This window comes from Tenrec ecaudatus, chromosome 9 (genome assembly GCF_050624435.1).
Source record: "Tenrec ecaudatus isolate mTenEca1 chromosome 9, mTenEca1.hap1, whole genome shotgun sequence".
NCBI classification, from domain to species: Eukaryota; Metazoa; Chordata; class Mammalia; order Afrosoricida; family Tenrecidae; genus Tenrec; species Tenrec ecaudatus.
Genome location: NC_134538.1, coordinates 71,796,399 through 71,818,222, shown reverse-complemented (window position 1 = coordinate 71,818,222; position 21,824 = coordinate 71,796,399). Strand labels below are relative to the sequence as shown.

The 21,824-nt window shown below is 36.6% G+C and overlaps 1 protein-coding gene across 1 annotated transcript in view; it reads left to right on the top strand.

The window, feature by feature from the left end:
* Positions 1 to 597: 597 nt before the first annotated feature.
* The window catches only part of SEPTIN7 (septin 7), a gene marked incomplete at its 5' end in the record, with an annotated part of 78,407 nt that continues 57,180 nt past the window's right edge, over positions 598 to 21,824 (top strand). The window contains 3 exon segments of the mRNA XM_075557322.1: positions 598 to 663; positions 3,851 to 3,953; positions 19,422 to 19,528. Of these exon segments, the coding sequence (XP_075413437.1) occupies positions 598 to 663; positions 3,851 to 3,953; positions 19,422 to 19,528 (276 nt within the window).

The following is a 21,824-nucleotide window of genomic DNA, read 5'->3' as shown; positions in this document are numbered from 1 at the left end:
AGAAAAAAGCTTCCTGGTGGTTCTAAGGTGTATTATAAGGACTTTGTATTCTAAGATGCACACCTATTATTTTTATTTTTTTGGTGCACACCTTTATAAGGATGTTGGATTTTATTTTTGAAGGATTGGGGAAATCATTGCCATAGGCAAAATAATTTTAATTGACTGTAAAACTGGATTTTTATTTTATTACATCTGAATTTCTTTAACCTGGTGGAGGTTTATGGAAACTTAATTTCCTACAAGATGTAATGAAGATGTGCAGGAGTATTGGTATCATTATAAAAAAGATTGGCCTTTTATTCTTTATTTTAATGGAAGAGCTACTGAAAAGTGGATTAATGCTCACTCAGTCTGAGATCCCTCATAAAAAACAAGCATTGTCTTGACATGTATAGAAATAATCCTGCCCTCTATTCTATTATTGTCTTGTTTTGAGTGTTGCTCCCTAATTAATTTCTAACCTACCTATAATTTATTGAGTTACATGTAAGTAACTTTTTTTCCCTTTTTTTTTTGCTATGTTCCAATGGATTTGCATCTCCTATTTGGACTGACTATATCATCTATAATTCTTGAAATTCCTCATTGTTCCTCTGTGGCTCTATTCTGTTGGAATCCGGAACACTGGATTGATGGAAATGTGTTCTTTACAAAGTAGCTGTGAGTATACTATAATATATATGAACTATTTATTCTAAGTTAACTTAAAGTTAACCTACATTGGGATAAAACATAAGCCAAGGAAACCTTAAAGCTAATACAAATACACATAGTAGACTTTCAGATATTTGACTTTCAAATACTATCTTCTGATCATTCTCTTAATTAGCAAATTTGAAGTTAATTGGTCATTTTAATTGATTCATTAACATAGAAAGCTCAACATTTGGCCTAGAATATGAGTGAAAATAGCATAAAAGCAATAGATAAGAGTATTTGACACTAATAAGTATAATATTTACTGTGAAGTTGATTTTGACTCATGATAACCTTGTGTGTTTTATATAGAAATGTTCCAAATGTTCTGTGACTATGTCCTTTCAGAAATAGACCCTCAAGCCTTTCTTCCAAAGCATCTGGGTGCATTTGAACTGCCCACCTTTCAGTTAGTAGTTGAATGCTTAACTGTGTCACCCACCATCAGTACACAGAATTCCAGAATACTCAATTTGCTTATGCAGAACTTATACATAGACCATGTGGCAATCATTCATACAGAACAAGGGCTGAACAACATGGCATCAGAATTAGAGAGAAGGCTCCTTGACAACCTGTGACATGCAGATGATACAACCTACCTTGAAAGTGAAGAAAATTTGAAGGATTTTCTGATGAACTTCAAAGACTACAGCCTTCATTATGGATTATAACTCAATATAAAGAAAACCAAAATCACAACTGGACCTGTAGACAACAGCATGATAAAAAAGGTTGACATTTCAATGATTTCTAATTTCATTTGGACTTACAATCAGTACCGATGCATACAGCAGGCAAGCAGTCAAATGACATACACAGGAGACATTTCTGCCCACAAAGCAGTGTTAAAGGCCAAGAGGTCAACTTGAGGGCTAGGTTGACCTGGTGTACATCGTGGCATTGTAAATTGCCTTGTGTGTGGGAGATGGATAATGAGTAAGGAAGGTCAAAGAAGAACTGATGCCCTTGAAATGTCATGTTGGCAAAGAATATTGGATATACCCTGGGCTGTCAGAAGAACAAACAAAACTGTCTTGGAAGAAATGCAGCCAGAGTAAGTACTCTGTAGAAGGTAGTGTAGTGAGATGTCATCATGGTGAGAGACATTGTTATCTTTACTGATATCAATTATCAGAAAAGAAAATCATGGACATGCAAGATGGCAGCCATCACTGGCTCAGATAATTTATGAAAACCAATCTATACAGCTTTAAAGTAGAATGTGGATCTAATCTCTAGGAGCACCTCCTTTGTAAGATTTATACAAAAATTAATATGAATGGATTTAGTGGTTCTAATGGAGTTGTAGACCCAAGAGCCATATCAGTGCTAGCAAAATGGCAGAATTCATACAGCATGAAACTTGTCCTGAAAGTGCTCAGGTGCCTAATGTTTAAAGAAAAATGAAATTCAGCTGCTCAGAAGGCAGTGTTACAACAATCACAAAGAAAAACCACAGACCATCCCCTGACCCATTCAATTCAAGCAGTCTTCATTTTCTAAAATAGTACATTTTTTAAGATAGATTTTGCAGACCTTAAAATAGTAGAAAGGAAACTCCTATTCAAGAGCAAGTTAACTTAAGATGCTGTAATTGATCCTCAGTTTTTGTCCACTTGAAACATATAAACTGCTATAACAAGAAAAGAAAAGGGGAAATCATGTGTGGAAAGGTGGAGCAAAAATGAGAGGAACTATATGGATGGAGTGACACAGCAGCTGCAACAGTGTCCTCAGATATAGCAGTTGTAGCGGGTGCAGAACGGGCGGTGTTCCTGCACATAGAGTCTCTCTGAGGTGGGACTGTCTGGATGGCGCCTAATGTCAACAACCATGGAATGCAGACGTCTGTTCTTTGTTAAATTCAAATGTATTGATTTGATTCTTTGGTCTCATGAGAATTTTTTAAAAAGAGAATTTAAACCTTGCAAATGTTCTAAGAAATGTGTATGTACTTAGCAATATTTTGCCATTGCTTTTTCATGATGAATAAGACTTAGCTCTAAGTAAAATAAACCAGTTTCAGAATCTACCCATTATAATGACCAATATTTCTCAATTGTAATTTTTATTTAAATTTTTAGTATTTTTGCCTTTTATTGTTCGCATCTTTATAAATTTTATTTTTATTTGTCTCTGGCACAAGAGTTTGGCTTTGGCCCAGAATGATCACTTCAGCAAGTTGTATACTGCAACACTGTATTTAGTACATATTATTAAACGTGTACAAAAAAAATTACCAGTGCAGTTTTGCCATAGAGCAAATACATCTTTTAGTCAGGGACTACCAATGTAGAAGTAGTTTCCTTTGAATTGCTCGTGAGATTATTGTTGGATCATGAAGAAATAAAAAACTACAGAAAGCTGAAACGTGATTTACTTTAACATTGGGATAAATCGGAAATATCAAATAGCATCAATGGTAAAGTAGCCTGGAACACAGTATTTACTAGTGACACTGATTGTGAACATCTTCAAGAATATGGAAAAATTAACATTTTGATTTCACTTCATGAACTGAAGTTCACTGCCATTGATTTGATTCTGACTCCTAGCAACTATAGAACCTGCTCCTTTGGTGTCTAAGACTTTAAGTCTTTTGAAGAGGTAAATAATCTTACCTTTCTAATGTCGAGTGGCTGGTGGGTTCAAACTGCTGACCTTGTGATTAGCAGCACAGTTTGTAACTCACTGTGCCACCAGGGGTCCTACTATCATAAGATTTATTTCAAGGAAAATATACCTGTGATAGTGTGAGCAAACGGATAACTTAAAAGGGATCCTCTAATTTTAAGGCGATTTGAATTTTTTATGGTGAAAAAAGTCCTTTGCTTAATTCTGTTTTAATTTATTTTGGTCAGAATCTTATTGTTTCTAGTATTTGTCAATGGACATTTTTGCTAAGGCAGCTTTTGAAAATTTTTATTTTATACTTATGTGTTTTTATAGTTAACTATTGTCAATCAACACATGTTCAACTTAACTGCCCATTGCTGCAATTAGCAAATTATCTACAGGTAATACTATATAAGCAGTTTGTTTTGCTTTGAATAAATTGTATACTTTTCTAAAGCAGGTTAATGACGGGAATTTGAAATGTGTTATAGGAGAGTGTTGCATGAGTAATTTGGCTCTGTTTTTTTTTAAGCAACAGAAGAACCTTGAAGGCTATGTGGGATTTGCAAATCTCCCAAATCAAGTATACAGAAAATCAGTGAAGAGAGGGTTTGAATTCACACTCATGGTAGTAGGTAAGTTATGATTTCTCCTTAAAATAAAATTTGATTATAAATTTTAAGCTGTTAACTAATGCTGCATAAATTTGAAAAACCAGTAGTACTTAAGGAACTTGTGTTATATTTTTTTCTTAATATGTGGATATATTAAAATTTTTCTTAATGGTACCATTATGGGTTTTATATTTTCTTTTTTCTTTTTGTGAATGAGCTGGTGGTACATTTATTAGATATTTAATTGACATTGGTGTAAAAGGAAATAACCTGCAATGATAACTTAAACTGCAGGACAATTTTTTTCCCTGGGTAAATACCCTATATTTTCATGTCATATCATATAAAATAAGCATTTAACATAAACATTCAGCAGTATGCTCTGAATTTTAAAGAGAGAGGAGCGTAGAGGAACATAATAAACATGCTTGCTCTGGGGATTAATGTTCATTGAAGATAAGTGAGTGAAAAATGATTCTCCTTGTTCTTTAAGTTCATTTCTTCTGTGTTTTGTTCACTTTGTAATATTGTAATAAAGGCTCTATACTGAATTTAATAGAATCATGTAGAAGACATAGAAAGTTAAACCCAGTGTGCATTACTATTCTTGTCTTAAAGACCACAAGCTGGTTTTTTTTTTTTTTTATGAATTAAGTCTAGTTTTGACCCTTAACCTAGCTCATGGCTGAAGACATGAGGGCAACTCAAAAAGTATTGCAACAAACCGTTATCATAGAAACCTTTAGCAAACAAGAATATCAAAATGTGAAAGCCATTAATATTTCTCAGCATATCCTCCATCTTGGTCTCACACTTCTCAAGGAACCCTGGTTATGTGTTGTGCTGCTAACCATAAGATCAGCAGTTCAAAACCACCAGCTGCTCCTTGGGAGAAAGATGAGGCTTTCTAATCCTGTAAAGATTTACAGCCTCATAAACTGTGACTCAGTATTGACTCGATGGCAGTGAGTGAACCCTTCTCTGGATGTTTTGATTTATACCATGTTAAATCATGTTCTTTATGAATGTTCTTTGAGATTTACAAACAAAAGTAAGTCTAGAAGGGACAAGATCAGGGCTGAGGACCATGAGGTTTCCCAGTGAAATTTTTGTAGGGGAACCCATGCTACCTTAAAAATGAACATTTTGTCATGATGGAAAAATTTTTCTCAAAATTTTCCTAGTCTTTTCTCACTAGTCCAGTTTTCTTCAAACTCCTTCAATGATTGTCCACTGTCTTTTGAGGAAATCTAGCATGTTTCCACTTTCCCACAAAACAGTTATCACCTTCTGAAACTGACATCTCTGCCTGTTGTTTACTGGCCCAGCAGAATCCCTTGGAAAACATTATTTTGATTTTACTGTTTTTTAAAGGCACCCATAAGGAGACAAAGTTTAGTGAGAGAACTTGAATGCAGCCGTCCACTGATCACTGAGACATGTTTAAACATATTTTCATTGGAATAAACTTGTGCTTATGAAAACTGGAACCCAAGTAGCAATGCTTTTTGATTTATTTTAAGACAGTGATACAGATTTAGACCCTATTCTTTAAGGCATTCTTTTTCTTGTTCTGGAAATCCTTTATCTAGCAACTTTGGCTCACAAGATTTATTGAATTCTTATGTAACTTTATATCAAGTAGAGAAGTTTCATATACTAATTTTCTCTCTTTTTTTAATCGTTTTATTAGGGGCTCATACAACTCTTATCACAATCCGTACATACATCAATTGTGTAAAGCACATTTGTACTTTTACTGCCCTCATCATTCTCAAAACATTTGCTCTCCACTTAAGCCCCTGGCATCAGGTCCTCATTTTCCCCCTCCCTCCCCATTCCTCCCACCCTCATGAGCCCTTGATAATTTATAAATTATTATTTTGTCACATCTTGCCCTGTCTGATGTCTCCCTTCACCCACTTTTCTGTTGTCCGTCCCCCAGGGAGGAGGTCACATGTAGATCCTTGTAATTGGTTACTCATTTTCTCTTATAAGAGCTTCTAATTTATATGACATAAAAACCATACACATACAGGGAAGTTAATGCAAGTCACTAGAATGGTATGAAATTTAAAAGTCAGTAGAATTTTAAGGGCATAGGAACATTTTCCATAGTGGGTTGCACTCTGGGTTGCTAACCACAAAGTCAGCAGTTTGAAACCAATGGCAGCTCTAAGGGAGAAAGAAGAGGCTTTCTATTCCTATAAAGTTCCAGTCTCAGAAGCCCACAGGGGCACTTCTATGCTCACCAAATGGTTGTTAGGAGACAGCATCAACTTGATGGCCATGAGAAGCACATTTGCACTGCTTTGTAGATTGTTGCTAGGTGCTGTAGTCAGTTCTGGTTCATAGTGACTATCTATGTACATCAGAAAGAAACCTTATCTAGTTCTTCACAGTTGTTTTATTTGAGCCTTTGTTTAGCCATTGTCAGTCCATCATATCAAGGGTCTTCCTCCTTTTTGCTGCCACTTTACTTTTCCAAGCATGCTGTTCTTTTCTAGGAATTGTCTCTTCTGATTACATGTTCAAAGTACCTTGGCATTCTTGCTTCTACAGAGCATTCTAATTATTCTTCCAGGACCGAGTTGTATGTTCTTTTGACACTCCATGGTACTTTGAGCATTCTTCACCAGCACCATAATTCAGACATACTGATTCTTCTTCGTCTTTCTTACTCAGTATTCAACTTTAACATGCCCATGAGGTGATTGAAAATATCACGGCCTGGGTCAAGAATACCTTAGACCTCAAAGTTGTTTTGAGCTTTGTAGATAACGACTGCCTTATTTTGAGGAAGTGGTTTTAAGTTAGATTTTGAAGAATATGTAGAATTGGGATAGAGATTGTGGGGACAGTTAGATGGGGAAACACTGGTATTATATGACTGGCAATGTGTCAGTACTTTTTGGATAATAATTATCAAAATCCTTACAATAACATATGAGGTAGTTATTATTTTTATTCTTCATTGTTGAGGTGCAAAAATTGACAGATGGAGAGATTAAGTTGATTGCCCTTTGTCAGACTGCTAGTAGAAGGCAGAATAAAACCATGATGCTTCCTGCTAGTCTGGTGCTTTTAGACATTGTGCAGAAGGGTGCTGGCTGTTGTGCTAAGTACAGTTGAGTACATTCAACTTTTATTGAACTTCGAGTTTAACTAGATGTTCTTGATTGTCCACTGAAAAAAGGTACAAAGGGAGGAGAAACGGAGAACAAAGTAAGGAGTGTGTGAGGGAATGTGTGAGGACTAAAGAACTTAAATCATGTGAGCAATTTTTATGACATTATTCTGGAATAAGTGTTGGCCTAGAATGAGTGTAAAGTGAGGCTGATACTCCCTCAAATCATTTCCAATTTCCACATATTTTTTATTGTGTAAACTTCTCACCTTATTGGACATTAGCACCTTACGGTTTTAGTGCCAGTGGAAAATCGTGTTGTTAGTTTAGCTATAACTGCTTTATGGATGACATAAGAAATATTCAAGATTAATTTCCATTGCACATTGACTTTGAATTCTGAATTGCAACCTTTACAGTAACTGGAAGAATTGGAAGCAGGCTAGCATTGATATTGGCTGCTACCACGATAAACTGCCATAGAGTTGATTCCAGTTTACACGACCCTATAAGACAGTAGAACTGCTATTAGGGGTTTTCAAGACTGCAACTTTTTAAAAAAAAGGAATATAAAACTATTGATTGACCACTGTTCACCAGTATTTACAATAAGGTAAAGTATACAATTGGGTTAACATTCTGATAACTACAAAGTTGTTTTTCTTAGTTTTAGCTGAGCTAGAGTAACCCAATACCGAGAAGATTGAAACTACATGTAAACAATGGGTTGAGTTAAAAACAAAGCATTCAGGTCAGTAGTGGAGATTACAAATTTGTTCACCATTTAAGGCAGCAGGTTCGAATGGCAGCATCTCTAACTAGCTTAATCGGTTTTCACCAGCAAGGTCTTAAAGATACCCCATGAATCACAATTTTTTAAGACTAATTTTTTTATGAGAGTGGAAGGCCACCTCTTTCTTGTGTGGAGTGGCTGGTGATTTTGATCTGTTGACCTTGGGGTTAGCAATCCAACTGTGTAACCCATTATACCACCAGGACTCTTCTACCATCACAATGAGATTAGAATTCCTGTTTTTGAAGCTTATTTTATAAATATAGTTTAAAACCCATTGTCAGATGCACCAAATAATGAAAGTATTTTGGTCTGCATTTAGCAATATTTCAAGCCTATTTGGAAGTCAGCTATATTATTTGGTTGAAGAAGACACAGTGGTTGATTACTTTTAAGGAATTCGTTCACATGATTGTAGTAACTGGGACATTTGAAATCTAGCAAGCCTACAGTGTTGAGGGCGAATTTCTTTTTCCTTGGGAAACCTCAGTGGTTGCTATTAGGCCTTCAACTGATTTGATGAGATCACTCATTATTAAAGGTCCCCTCTTTAAAGTCAGCAGATTGTAGATCTTAACCACATCTACAAAATATTTTTATAACAACACCTAGATTGATATTTGATTTGAACAATGCAGTAGGCCAGCCAAGTTGACACACAATATTAGCTGTGGTAACTATCCATGTTTAGATGACACTGGTAGTCTAAGAAGGAGGAAGATGAGGATATATACTCCTGCAGGATTAAAAGTCTTAACAACTCAAAAGGCGCAATTCGACTCTGTCTTAGGGTTGCTCTGAGTCATATTTGACTCATAGTAGTGACCTCTGAGAATAAAACGTTAATTCTCATCATCTTCCTAGAGTCCTTGAGTTAGAACTTAAGACTATGGTTTATCTGAATTACTCCTTAGGGTTATTGAGACTGTAAATCATTGCTTAAAGATAGCCTCATATTCCTCCTGCAGAGTAGCTGTTGGGTTTGAACCACCAACCTTGCAGTTATCAGCCCAATGGTTGTTCCACAATGCTATGAGGGTGCCTTTCTTCAACAATAGATGGTGTTAAACCTATTTTTATAATCTTGAGCTTTGCAAAATCTTTGTGTTATATATCACTGAAAAAAGTTGAGCCTGTCTACTTCTGGTGGTCTGATGCCATAAAGATTCAATCATGTAAATTTTGTCACATCTGGTCACTGACTCAAGGACACCCAACACCATGGTGGTTCAGTAGTAGAATTCTTGTCTCCCATGCAGGAGACTCATGCTTGATTGGTTTCTAGCCAGTGGAGCCTTATGTGTTGCTGTAGTGCTGAATAGGTTTCAACAGAACTTTCAGACTAATGTGAACTAGAAAGAAAGAACTGCTTCTTGTAACAGGCACCAGAAATCTTTTGAGTCACAATGGTCTGATCCACAACAAGTCATGGGAACTGTACAGAACTGGACAGCATATCGTTCTGATCTTTGGAAGGTTACTATGCATTGAGGGCCAACTGGACAGCAGTGAATAAACAAGAAGGAAAGATCTACAATGACCGCCCCATAGTTAATGTTTTCTACCACCTCACATGGGCTCAGATACCACATGCCAGGCTTTCCCTGTATTGGATGCCACCTTCATCATACAGCTCTGACTCTACAGCCAACATCCTACATCCCTGAGCCACCATGGCTCTCCTAGCATGGACACCTATATCTCTGAAACTTGAAGCAAGGTAGAAGAGAATAAGCTCAATAATCTTGGATGACTTGAAAATTAATAAGTAATTGCTACAGAAATAGCTTATGAATAAAAGATGCTTCCTAATGTAGCAAAATTGGTAAATTTTGTTGGGGATGGGCTGCGATGGGGAAAATGGCCAATTGAGATAAAAGCTTTGGAAAATTTTACCTTGGAAACGAAAAATATCTACATGTATGTATAGCATTGCAGTATTGTCATATTTATTTTGATGTACTGAATTTGACAAACTTTATGGTGGACCCCAAATTTGCTAATGTTATATGAATAGGTTAATGTTTACAAGCAAGAGTTAGACTTCAAGTCTTTTGTTCTTGCACCGCTCAGAACTGTCATGGAAGCAGATGATAAATTGCGCATGTCATTGAATCATTTTTGAAATGTGATTTGGCATTTGTTTGTAACTAACTCTTCTTATGATAGAAGATTGTAAATTGTTTAAAGTTATGGGTAAAAATAATTATAGTGATCATACAAAGGGTAAGAACTTCCATGGCATGCTTGCTGTGGTCCAGATAGTTTTAATGTGAAAAGATTAGTAACTCAGCAGTCATAATGATTAGTAAAATGTCTAGAGTGGTGAAGTAAGCTGATGGTATGAAAATGAAAATAATCACTTCTACTCACAAAGGAAATTCCAGAGAAACATTCACTACTAATTATTAATTGAATTTAGTAAATGCTGTAGCGGCATACATTTAAAGTGCCAGGTAAACCATCAAGGGAGCTGTTATTGCAACTTAAATTGGGATAGCATGTTATTGGCCTGAGATGTAGTTGAGAATCCTGGAAAAAAATTAACTCAATTGAGTTGAAGTTTGAAATTTTTTATTTACTTAGCAATTTTGGAAGAGTTGGTTATACTAGCATTTTTGATTTGTGTTTTTAGTGTACCATGAAAACCAGTTTTCTGTAGAAGTTAGTATACTTCAAAGTTGTTTTAGTAAAATGTATTGCTCTTCATGCAGTTTTATGTTTATTTCTGCCACAAAGTAGTATATAACCGTAGATGGATCAATTTCAATCTCAATTGCTCTATAATAAACATTTATCTATCCTATTCTAAAACAAGAGCTGAGCTGTAGGTGATTGCACACACACAAAAATGAGGTGTGCTAAGGTTCCATGAGAACCAGGGGGATGTAGTACAGTGTCAGAGTGAAGACACTGGGACCATTTTATGAGTAGTATCCCTCATGGATTGTGTATGAATATAACTAGCATAATTACCGGGAAGTACCATATATACTCGTGTATAAGCCAAGTTTTTCAGCACATTTCTTTTCCCTCCAGCACATTTTTAATGCAGTTTTTGTGGTAAAATTAAGTGCCTCGGTAGATATTAGGGTCAGTTTATACTTGAGTATATATGGTAGTCTACCTAGTAAATTTGTAATCTCTATTGTAAAGCTTTATCTTTAATATTAAGTAAATGTTCTTAAAATTTTTAGTAGTCCATTTCATGGCTTAATTTCAAGATGCAAATAGGGATGAAGAAATGAATCAGTGATTATGTAGAATGATATACCAACTAATAGGCAATATCATGATTACCCTTATTTTAAACTCCTGATTTGGTTGAATGACGTTGACTATATTTAGAGCAAATATGTTGTCTGTTACTTTCCAGTTCATCGTAGATTCCTCTTTTTAAAGCCTTTTTTTCTGGTGAAAGCTAGATTTAGATAACTTCAAAGATGCTTGAGATTTGTTTTTTTTGTTTCCACCTTCTAAACAGAATTTAACTTTGTAAAGCTCTGTGGGTTGGGAAGTCCATCACTCTGTTCCATGCTCTGGTTTCCTGGAAGCTGCTGTTTCCTTGAAGGGATAGCTGCCTTCTAGCTCCAGGAGGTTCACTGAACAGGAATCTCGAGTCTAGAGGACACTCCATTCCTGACTTGTTGGTGATGAGATCCCTCCACCTGCTTCTCAGAGGGCTCATTTTATACCTAACAAGATGACACTCCAGGGAATTGTTTGTAATTACTCACAGGTTAATCTTACCAGTATCTTCCCCCAACTTTTTATCAGACCCTTGCAGGGAACGGTTGTTTGGTGGGATTTAGAACTGTGGATAGAAGAGCCAAAAATATTAAATAATTCGCTGCCCCTGCAGATTTTTGTTAATACATTAAGTTTTTTTCAAACTCTTGTGTGCACTTAAATAGTATGTTTAAGTAATTTGATGAAGTTACTTATGTTAACATTAATTAATTCTGAAATATGTACCATATATACTTGAGTGTAAGCTGACCTGAATATCAGCCGAAGCACCTAATTTTACCAAGAAAACTATTAAAAATATGCTGGGAAACTTTGCTTATACTGGAGTATATATGATACTTTGGAGTTGAAAAGGTGTTCATGCTGTTCCCTTGCAAAATTGTTGCGAAATTTCTTGAGTGTTCTGCTAATAGTGTGTTAGCTACTTTATGCTAGTGATGTAAGGACTCATGGAGTGTTTTTATTAAAGACTGGCGATAAGATTTTAATTTTGAGTCTGGTATTCTATATGTATTGGTGTTTTGGTTTTGTGTTTTAATAAAGTCAGATTTAATGTCATGACAGTGAAGTATAGTTTTTCTTGCTTATCATTGTAAACTGAAAAACTTCATTAAAATTTTCTGTGTGGATTAAAAGCCGAAGGAAGCCAAGAAATGAAATTATTACATTTTGATGGTTCTGATCTGTGGGTTTTGACCCCTCCTCTAACAAAAGCACTGATGCTGCCTCATCCTGGTGATGGTGGAAAAGCTGTACCCTACTTAGCACCCTAGAACTAGTCTAAAAATGCTTTCAAGTTAAGGGTAGGAACTCAAATTATAGATTTCAATTATAGTTCATGTTTTAATATTAAAAAGATATTAAGCTAGATTGTTCCAAAATACTCTGCCTATAAAAAATGCTAACAGTGATTTTTCCATTGGAAAAGTAATGGAGAACATTAATAAAAGGAGACTATCACTGCTGGACTTTTGCATAATTTTTGTATTTTATGTATAGCATTAATGTTATAATTATCTTAATGAAGTACATTCCTAGTTGAATGCTCAACTATTAACCAAAAGGTTTGTGGTTCAAACCCAACTCTGTTAGTTGCTCTGCTAAGAGGAAAGGTTGATGATTTGCTTTCATAAGGATTAAAGCCAAGAATATTGTGAGACAGTTCTACCCTGTCATAGAGGGTTGCTTTGAGTAAAAAATTAACAACGAGTCAGAATTGGCTGGACGGCAGTTTCATTTTTTTAAATTTGCTTTTAACAACAGTGCTATAGCAGGCATATTCCATATTAAACAGGTATTTTGTTTTTCTAAAGCTAATTTTCAAAAGCTGAATAAAAATATTAGTATATAAGCTTAATTGTTCCGAGTATTAGTTTTTTGTAATATGGTGGCTTGCATGTTCCTGTGATTCTGAAAGCAGTGCTAGCACAGCCAGGTCTAGTGGAACTTCTAGACCAAGACAGACTAGGTGAAAATAACCGACCAGTTAAAACCTTATGAAAAACAATGGAACATGGCCTGGTACAGTCCTAGACGAGGAGCCTCTCACGGCGGAAGGCATTTGGTATACCATTGGGAAAGAAGTACTTCCTCCAAGTAGTCAATTTTAATAATGTAAGTAAAATTACAGAAATACTTATGTTCTCAGCACTGTTTATTTGATGCCTTGTTTTAATACCCACTGCAAGGGCTACACAGAGGTTACAAACACGATTTGTGTTTAAGGGTTTGTTATTTAAGGGTTTATTAAAGAATTTACATCCTGTAATTCAAGTAAGAAATGCTCAGTATAGAGTTGTTTATCAGGAAATGTTGCAGATTTCTTTCAACTCTGCTAAAAAATGCCCAAAGGGGCATACCATTCCACTGTAAGCATCTACCTAAAGGCATTCAGCTCAAGCCCTGTAGGTCAGCATGCTCAGCTTTCCCAATTGAGTGCCCAGAGGCATGCTATTCCACTAGCCAGCCTCCTGGACAAAAGACTCAGCTGGACTTTGTACATGACTTGTGAAGTCAGTCATTCTGTTCCATGCTCTCTGGTTCTTGGTTTTGCTCTACTGCTCTGATGTTTTAGCTGTCTTTTAGATACAGGAGGTTCACTGCACAGGGATGTCCTACACTCCTGGCTCTTGCTAGTAGTGAGATCCCTCCACCTACTTCTCAGAGGGTTTATTTTATGCACAGCAGGATGCCACTCCAGGGAATCCTGTTCTTATTACTCACAGGTGACTCCTATAAGTATCTTTTCCCACCATCTTGCCAGACGCATGCAGGGAAAGGAAGGGGAGAGGTCATTTGGTAGGAGTTAGACACAGGGGTCCGCAAGCTATGGCCATCCGTGCCACATCCAGCCCCCTGGGTATTTTTGCCCTGTTTGTTTTTTACTTCAAAATAAGATATGTGCAGTATGCACAGGAATTTCTTCATAGTTTTTTTTAAAACTATAGTCTGGCCCTCCAATGGGTCTGATGGACAATGAACTGGCCCCCTGGTTAAAAAGTTTGAGGACCCCTGATAGAGACTTTGGCTAGAAGAGCCACCTTAAATAATCCACTGCCTTGCACTAGTAAACGCTTTAGAGTGTGGAGATCCATCAAAGTTAATTTGTGTAATATCTAGGTTATCAGGGAAACTAATATATTAAAGTGAACTTGAAATGCTCTAGTTTTTATTTCTGTTTTCCTCTATTATAAACTCTTTTTTTTTTTCCAGAATTGGAGATGTTTTTTTTTAAGGACTTTTTCTTGTTGTTGTTATTTCACATTTTACTAGGGGCTCATACAACTCTTATCACAATCCATACATATACATACATCAGTTGTATAAAGCACATCCGTACATTCTTTTCCCTAATCATTTTCAAAGCATTTGCTCTCCACTTAAGCCCTTTGCATCGGGTCCTCTTTTTTTTCCCCTCCCCGCTCCCCCTCTCCCTCATGAGCCCTTGATAATTTATAGATTGTTATTTTGTCATAACTTTCCCTATCCGGAGTCTCCCTTCCCCCCCTTCTCTGCTGTCCGTCTCCCAGGGAGGAGGTCACATGTGGATCCTTGTAATCAGTTCCCACTTTCCAACCCACTCACCCTCTACTCTCCCAGTATTGCCCCTCACACCCCTGGTCCTGAAGGTATCATCCACCCTGGATTCCCTGTGCCTCTAGCTCCCTTATGCACCAGTGTACAACCTCTGCCCTATCTAGTCCTGCAAGGTAGCATTTGGATCATGGTAGTTGGGGGGAGGAAGCATCCAGGATCTTGGGGAAAGTTGTGTTTTTCATCGGTACTGCATCGCACACTGACTGACCCATCTCCTCTCCTGAACCCCTCTGTGAGGGGATCTCCAGTGGCCAACAAATGGGCTTTGGGTCTCCACTCTGCACTTCCCCTTTCATTCACTATGGTATATGTATATATATATATTTTTTGCATGATGCCTTATACCTGATCCCTTTGGCACCTCGTGATCGTACAGGCTGGTGTGCTTCTTCCATGTGGACTTTGTTGCTTCTGAGCTAGATGGCCGCTTGTTCACCTTCAAGCCTTTAAGACCCCAGACACTATCTCTTTTGATAGCCAGCCACCATCAGCTTTCTTTGCCACATTTGCTTATGCACCTGTTTGTCTTCAGCGATCGTATCATGGAGGTGTGCAGCCAATGATATGATTTTTTGTTCTTTGATGCCTGATAACTGATCCCTTTGGGACTACGTGATCACACAGGCTGGTATGTTCTTCCATGTGGGCTTTGTTGCTTCTGAGCTAGATGGCTGCTTGTTTATTTTCAAGCCTTTAAGACCCCAGACACTATCTATTTTGATAGCTGGGCACCATCAGCTTTCTTCACCACATTTACTGGTCTTATTCATTAGTCTCCATCTGTCCCCTGGCTCTACAGTTAATAATCTTTTTTATTTTTCTGGTCCTAAAATTAGAAGATACTTAGTTGCAATTCTCCATGGAGAAGGCAGTATGCTAGTTAAGAATCTGATGTGGGCTGTGGAGGCAGGCCGAGGTCTAGTCGGGATGATTTGATGTATTAGTCAGGATAAGACTCAATGATGCTACAGGAACAAAACAACTCTCAAACTTAGTGGCTCAAAACTCCAATGGTTAATGTCTTGCTCATGTAACACATGCATCTTGAGTTGATGAGGCATCAACAGTAAGCTCTGCTCCAATAGTCCCCACTGAAGGACTAGCCTGTTGGGAGCAGTCACTATCTGGACAGCTAATGGCCACTGTGGCAGAGAAAAAAAGAATTAAGGCTCATACTGGCTCCCTAACCTATGGGAGTGCTACATGTCATTGTTCACCTTCCTGGATCAGAGTAAACCATGGGCCAGGGTTTGTTCAACAGAAAAAATCATGCAATCCACTTCCAGGTGGGAATAGAGTCAAATAACATATTATTTATGGAAAATGCCTAAGACTAAGAAGAAAGACCTGGTGATGTATTTCTTTTAAAATTGGCATATGACAAATAGTGTGTAGTCACATAGGGATTTATTCTGTACATGTGAATGAATAATCCAGGTACTATGAGATATAGTTAGCTTGCACTTGTTCAATCTCCTTTTCTCAATAGTGTCTTAAAAATTAATACGAGGGGCTAATCAATGACACTGTTAACAGAAGATTCTTGCGCTCCCAGGAGACGATCAATAAGATTATCTACCATAAATTAACAAAGATGTCTTTAAGGTGAACCAGAGTTAGATACAAAAACATAGATTCAGGAATGGATTTTGAGCTCGCACTTAATCTTAGCTGCAATCTAAGAACAATTGGCCCTTACAACATGGCCCTACTCACCCTCATGAAGGAAACACAGAAGATATTGGTGCTGTCGCAAGGTGTAATGAAGAAATTAGATGGTGCCCCGCAATCAGATAAAATGGTGTCTGGGATCTTAAAGGCTTGTTTCCAAACAAGCAGCCATCTAAGGGAGACATCAACTATGTCCACATGGAAGAAACACACCAACATCTGTGATTCAAGGATTGCATATTACAAAATCTAAATCCAGAGAAGGGAATAGTATTAAAGCTTAAATTGTGAGATTCTGGTGCAGTGTAGCAAAGATGAAACATACAGCTTTTCTAGTTCTTTAATGCTTCCAACCACCCCCCCTCATAATTCCAATTCTACCGTACAAATCCGGCTAGACCAGAGGATGTACACTGGTACAGATAGGAGCTGGAAACACAGGAAATCCAGGACAGATAAACCCCTCAGGACCAATAATGAGAGTAGCGATACCAGAAGGGTAAGGGTAAGGTGGGGGAGAAAGGAGGAACTGATCATAATGATGTACATATAAGTCCTTCCCTGGGGATTGGACAACAGAAAAGTGGTTGAAGGGAGACATCAGTCAGTATAAGACATGGAAAAAAAAATTATCAAGGACTCGTGAGGGAGGGAGAAGAAGAACATGAGCTGATATCAAGGGCTCAAGTAGAAAGCACATGTTTTGAAAATGATGATGGCAACAAATGTAGAAATGTGCTTGACATAATGGATGTTTATATGTATGGATTGTGATAAAGAGTTGTATGAGCTCCCAATAAAATGATTAAAAAAAGAGCGAGATCGTAAAATAACTTTCTATTACTGGTTTAGACAAGATTTGGGATTTGGATTCTGTAAAATGGTTCTTTCATAGTAATTTATTACCAAGCTTTTGCATGTATTTAAATAAAACCTCAATGTTATTTTTTAAAAAAACAGGCAGGAAGTCTTAGAACTTTAATAAGGAAATGAAGTACACACTGTTTAGAGTTATGGGAGCAACCCTGACTTATTTTTTCAAAAGAAAAAAATTGCTCAAAATTAAAGTCATTAAATAGGAAAATCATAGGCCTAAATCTCCAGTTAGGTGTATACCATATATAATATTTCCATTGTTAGAATATAGCTACATTGCCAACTGTAAACTAGTTCATGTATCTCTGAATTGAAGGGATGATGGCAAATCTAAAACTTAAAAGATTTACAAATACTGTTCTATTTTTACTTTCTTACAAGAGGAAAGGAAGAAAGAAGTTAAAAGTATTCAATCAGCTATAATATTCCTAAAAAGGATATTTACACCCATCTCCCCTTTAAACATAGCTGAGGAAATTGACCAATTCCTTTCTAAAATTATGATGACAATAAAACTAAGTAGGAGATAGCTTAAATATAAAATTTAACAATTCTAAGGGTTTAAAAATAGTTTTAGTATAATTTATGAAATACCGTAGTTTAAAAATTTGAGGATATATATATGTTGATATATGACGGTTAACAATTTGAGTCCATTTAACCAACATACTGTAAATACTCATGCATAAGTTAAATTTTCGGCACATTTTTAATGCCATTTTTATGTAAAATTAGGTGCCTTGGCTGATAATCGGGTCGGCTTATACTTGAGTATGCACAGTATTTTGGTTAAAGGGGGAGTAAATAAAATCTGCTTAATTTGGACTAATTAGGTGACAAGTTTTTATGAGTTAAAAAGACACATGCATCTACTCTGTGACTACTCGATTCCATTTCATTTCTTTGTATCCTCACATTTCAGGAATTAGAGCTGTTTTTGCTGTTAGGGATATGAAGGCAAAGAATTTGAATAATGTACCAAAGCTGCACATCTTTTAAAGGCAGTGGTTTTTGTTTTTGTTTTTTAACCACATCTGTCTATTCTCAAATACAAGACGGCCCTGAAGAAAGATTCAAACAGGAAATTCAAATGCTTACTCATTTAGTATTAACTAAAAGTAGAATCACACATGCATCTTATACTTTTTTTTTCCAGAATAAGTTGGTAAAAGCTTTTTGTGAAGGTAATCTTTTAGTGTTTGTCAAAATGGTATGTTCTGTGAATTCCAAATCCTATTCTTTGGAATTTATGTGACACAGGAAAGCAAGCTAGGAATAAATACAGGATGGTGGTGGTTAGGTGCCATTTAATAGAACAACCTTAAACACAACAGAACAAAACATGCGGGTCCTTGCCAGCTCAGTTTATGTTTGAGGTCATTACTTCAGCCACTTTATCACTCCATTGTGTGGAGGGGCTTCCACTTTTTGCTTGACGCTGTACTTCAGCAAGCATGGGTCCTTTTATAGGGAATAAGGACTGTTTGTTTCCTTCTGACAAAATATCTGAAGACTGAGTTGAAGTCTCATATAGTGTTTATTGTAGCATTGTTTTTAGGTACAAAATATTTAAAACAACTTGTGTATACATTGATGATAATAGGGAAGGGAGACTACGTTATGTCTATTGTTTTTAGAGTATTAACCATTACACTTAAGCCATTTGGCATATGGGTTGGTAAACTGCAAGGTATAATATGTGGGTTTATTCTGGAAACGATGTGATTTTTCTCCTTTTTGTCAGCAGGTTTATCTTTCTGTAGTTATATTTCCGGCTTTAACCATTATTGTGTAATTAAGACACACTGTTTTGTTTTTTAACTTGATTTTGATGGAGCAGCCCTACAGCCCCCAATTAGAATATCTTCTTAATAATTAACTTTGGATTAAGTAATAATTAACTGCAGTTAAGAATGGTGATTATTGTATGAGATACATTACTTTTAAAGAATACAGATTCTAGAATTATAAAACTGAAAGGAACCCTTGAAAATGTGATTCTACCCTTTTTACTTGCTATATTAGCTGCAAACAAGGAATTCATTATACTATAGGGCCTTTATATATTCTGGTGCCACTGCTTTTGTTTTAAAAATAAGTGCTTAATCAAGTTGAATGTAGCATTAGCCTAATGTTTAAAATTGGTTTAACAGGTATTTCCTCCTGTTTTTTATAGGTGAATCTGGACTGGGAAAGTCAACGTTAATCAACTCATTATTCCTCACAGATTTGTATTCTCCAGAGTATCCTGGTCCTTCCCATAGGATAAAAAAAACTGTACAGGTACGCATCTAACTGTTGTTAACGTATGATAAAGGTATAGTAATATGAACACACGCAACTCACATGCTTTAACTTTTAGTTTCGTTGCCTACAGGTACGTTTCTTATTTGGCTTTTAAGCAGTGACTACTCATTAAATAAAAGACTTTTCTAAAGAGAGGTAACAGTGATTCAGAAATATATCTTTATTAAGACTTTCTAGTTTATCCATAGAACCTTTCTAGGAATAACTCTGCGAGGTAGTAAAAAGTACTGCACTGTCTAGTCTAGTAGTCACAAGTCATGTGATTATGTAAGTTTGTCAAGTAAAATGAATAAAATGAAATAAATTTCAGGCTCATAGTTGCGTCAGGTATATTTCCAGTGCACAATAGCCCAGATAACTAATGACTACTATTTTGGCCAGCTTAGAGCTCGTTTATACCATTGCAGAAAGTTTAATTGGAGAAAATATGATTACTATGCAGTCATTTTTACTTAAGTATAATGTCATATTAACTTGTGCAGTAATACCACATGATAGATCCAGCTATCAAACTGTTTTCAATCTCACTCAGTAGTGCTCAGTTTTTAATTCGCATTCACATCACCCGGTGATCTTGCATCCAGAAAAACTCTTCTTATTGGACATGCTCCCAGGCTATTACTGACCCATGACCACACCTGAGTAGCAAGGTGCTAGGCCTTCAATTCTGAGTGTGTACTGTCTAGTAGTCTCTAGTCACATGTGGCTCGTGACTACCTGAAACTTTGGGAATTCAAATTTCATGCTTTATGACTGTAAAACAGACACAAGATGTTTTATGACTATAAAATAGACACAAGATTTTGAAAGCTTTGGACGATCAAAATAATGTTTTTGTTAATGACTTTCCAGTGTGTACAGGTTGAAATGTTTATTTTTTTGATGCTTTGGTTAAAGAAATATTAATTTTACTCGCTACTTAATACTTTTTTAGTGACTACTAAACAATTTAAGGAGCTCTGGTGACCCATAGTGGTTGGGCTTAACACTTTTGCTGATCAGCACTGTTCTAGACCACAGATTGAAGCAATTGTAATTATACTGGTACAGCAGTAGTTTGCACACAAGTAGAGGAGGGATTGAAAAGCTCTGATTGGAATGGACTTGACTAAGACAGTTTGAGGATTTTTAGTAGTTCCTGATATGCAATCTGGACTAGGTAAAAATTTTTATATCAAACTCTTAAGATACATTTTAGCAATTAAATCCCTAAAGAGTAATTTACAGAGGGAATATTTAGTTTCCTTTTTTAAAAGTATTTCTCTTTGTTTTAGGATTTATTCTCCTACCTGTTCAAGAGCTTGGTTTTTCAAATTACCTGCAAAGGATGCTTTAAACATCTTTGCCTATCCTATTAATTTGGGGACCAAAACTGGAAATTTTGATCCCAAACTTTTTATTCCGCTAAAGATTTTTATCCTTTGAGACCTGATAGGGCACCTCTACTCTGTCCTGAATTGACTCAGTGGCAGTGAATTTGAGAAAAGATTTACGTTAAGAATTGGTTCTAGATTATTTCAACCCCCCTGGTGTCACTCATCTCCAGGTATTCGTTCTTTTCCTGGGTTGTCATAATAGCCTCCTAACTTCCCTGATTTGATCCTTAGCCACCACCTTGGTCTTTTTAACAAAACAGTAAGAGTCAGATCCTGTCACTCCTGCTCAAAGATGAAAGGCATTTCAGTAACCTAGGCGATCTGTATGCTTGTATGATTTGCTCTCAGCACACACACACTTCCTCCCCCAGCTCACCGTTTTATTCTTTTCGAGCCAAACCAACCTCCTTTGTATTTCTGGAGCCAGACCATGCCTACTTTGCCAGGGGATTTCCATTTTGTTTCTCTGCACCTCAAATAATCACCCTTGAGATTCCTCATCACTTGCTTCCTGACTTCTATAGATATCTGTTCAAAGATAGTTTATTCAACAATGCCTTCTCTTACTGCCCTATTTAACCCTACAATGCCAAGCTCAATGTTTTCATAACATTTACCGTATATACTCAAATATAAGCCGAGGTACCTAATTATTACCTGGGAAACCAGAAAAACTGATTGACTTGAGTATAAGCCTAGGGTGGGACATGCAGGATGTGAATTAACACAGAGACCAGAGGGGAGAGACGGAGCGCAGCTACAGAGACATCCTTACCAGTTCAGCTGCCAGCGTAAGTGAATCACTAAGGGTACTTCTGCAAATTGGAGCTGTCTACATCATAGGACGACTCTGATGGGTTAGATGTGAGTAAACAAACATTCAAAGCCCTGCAGTG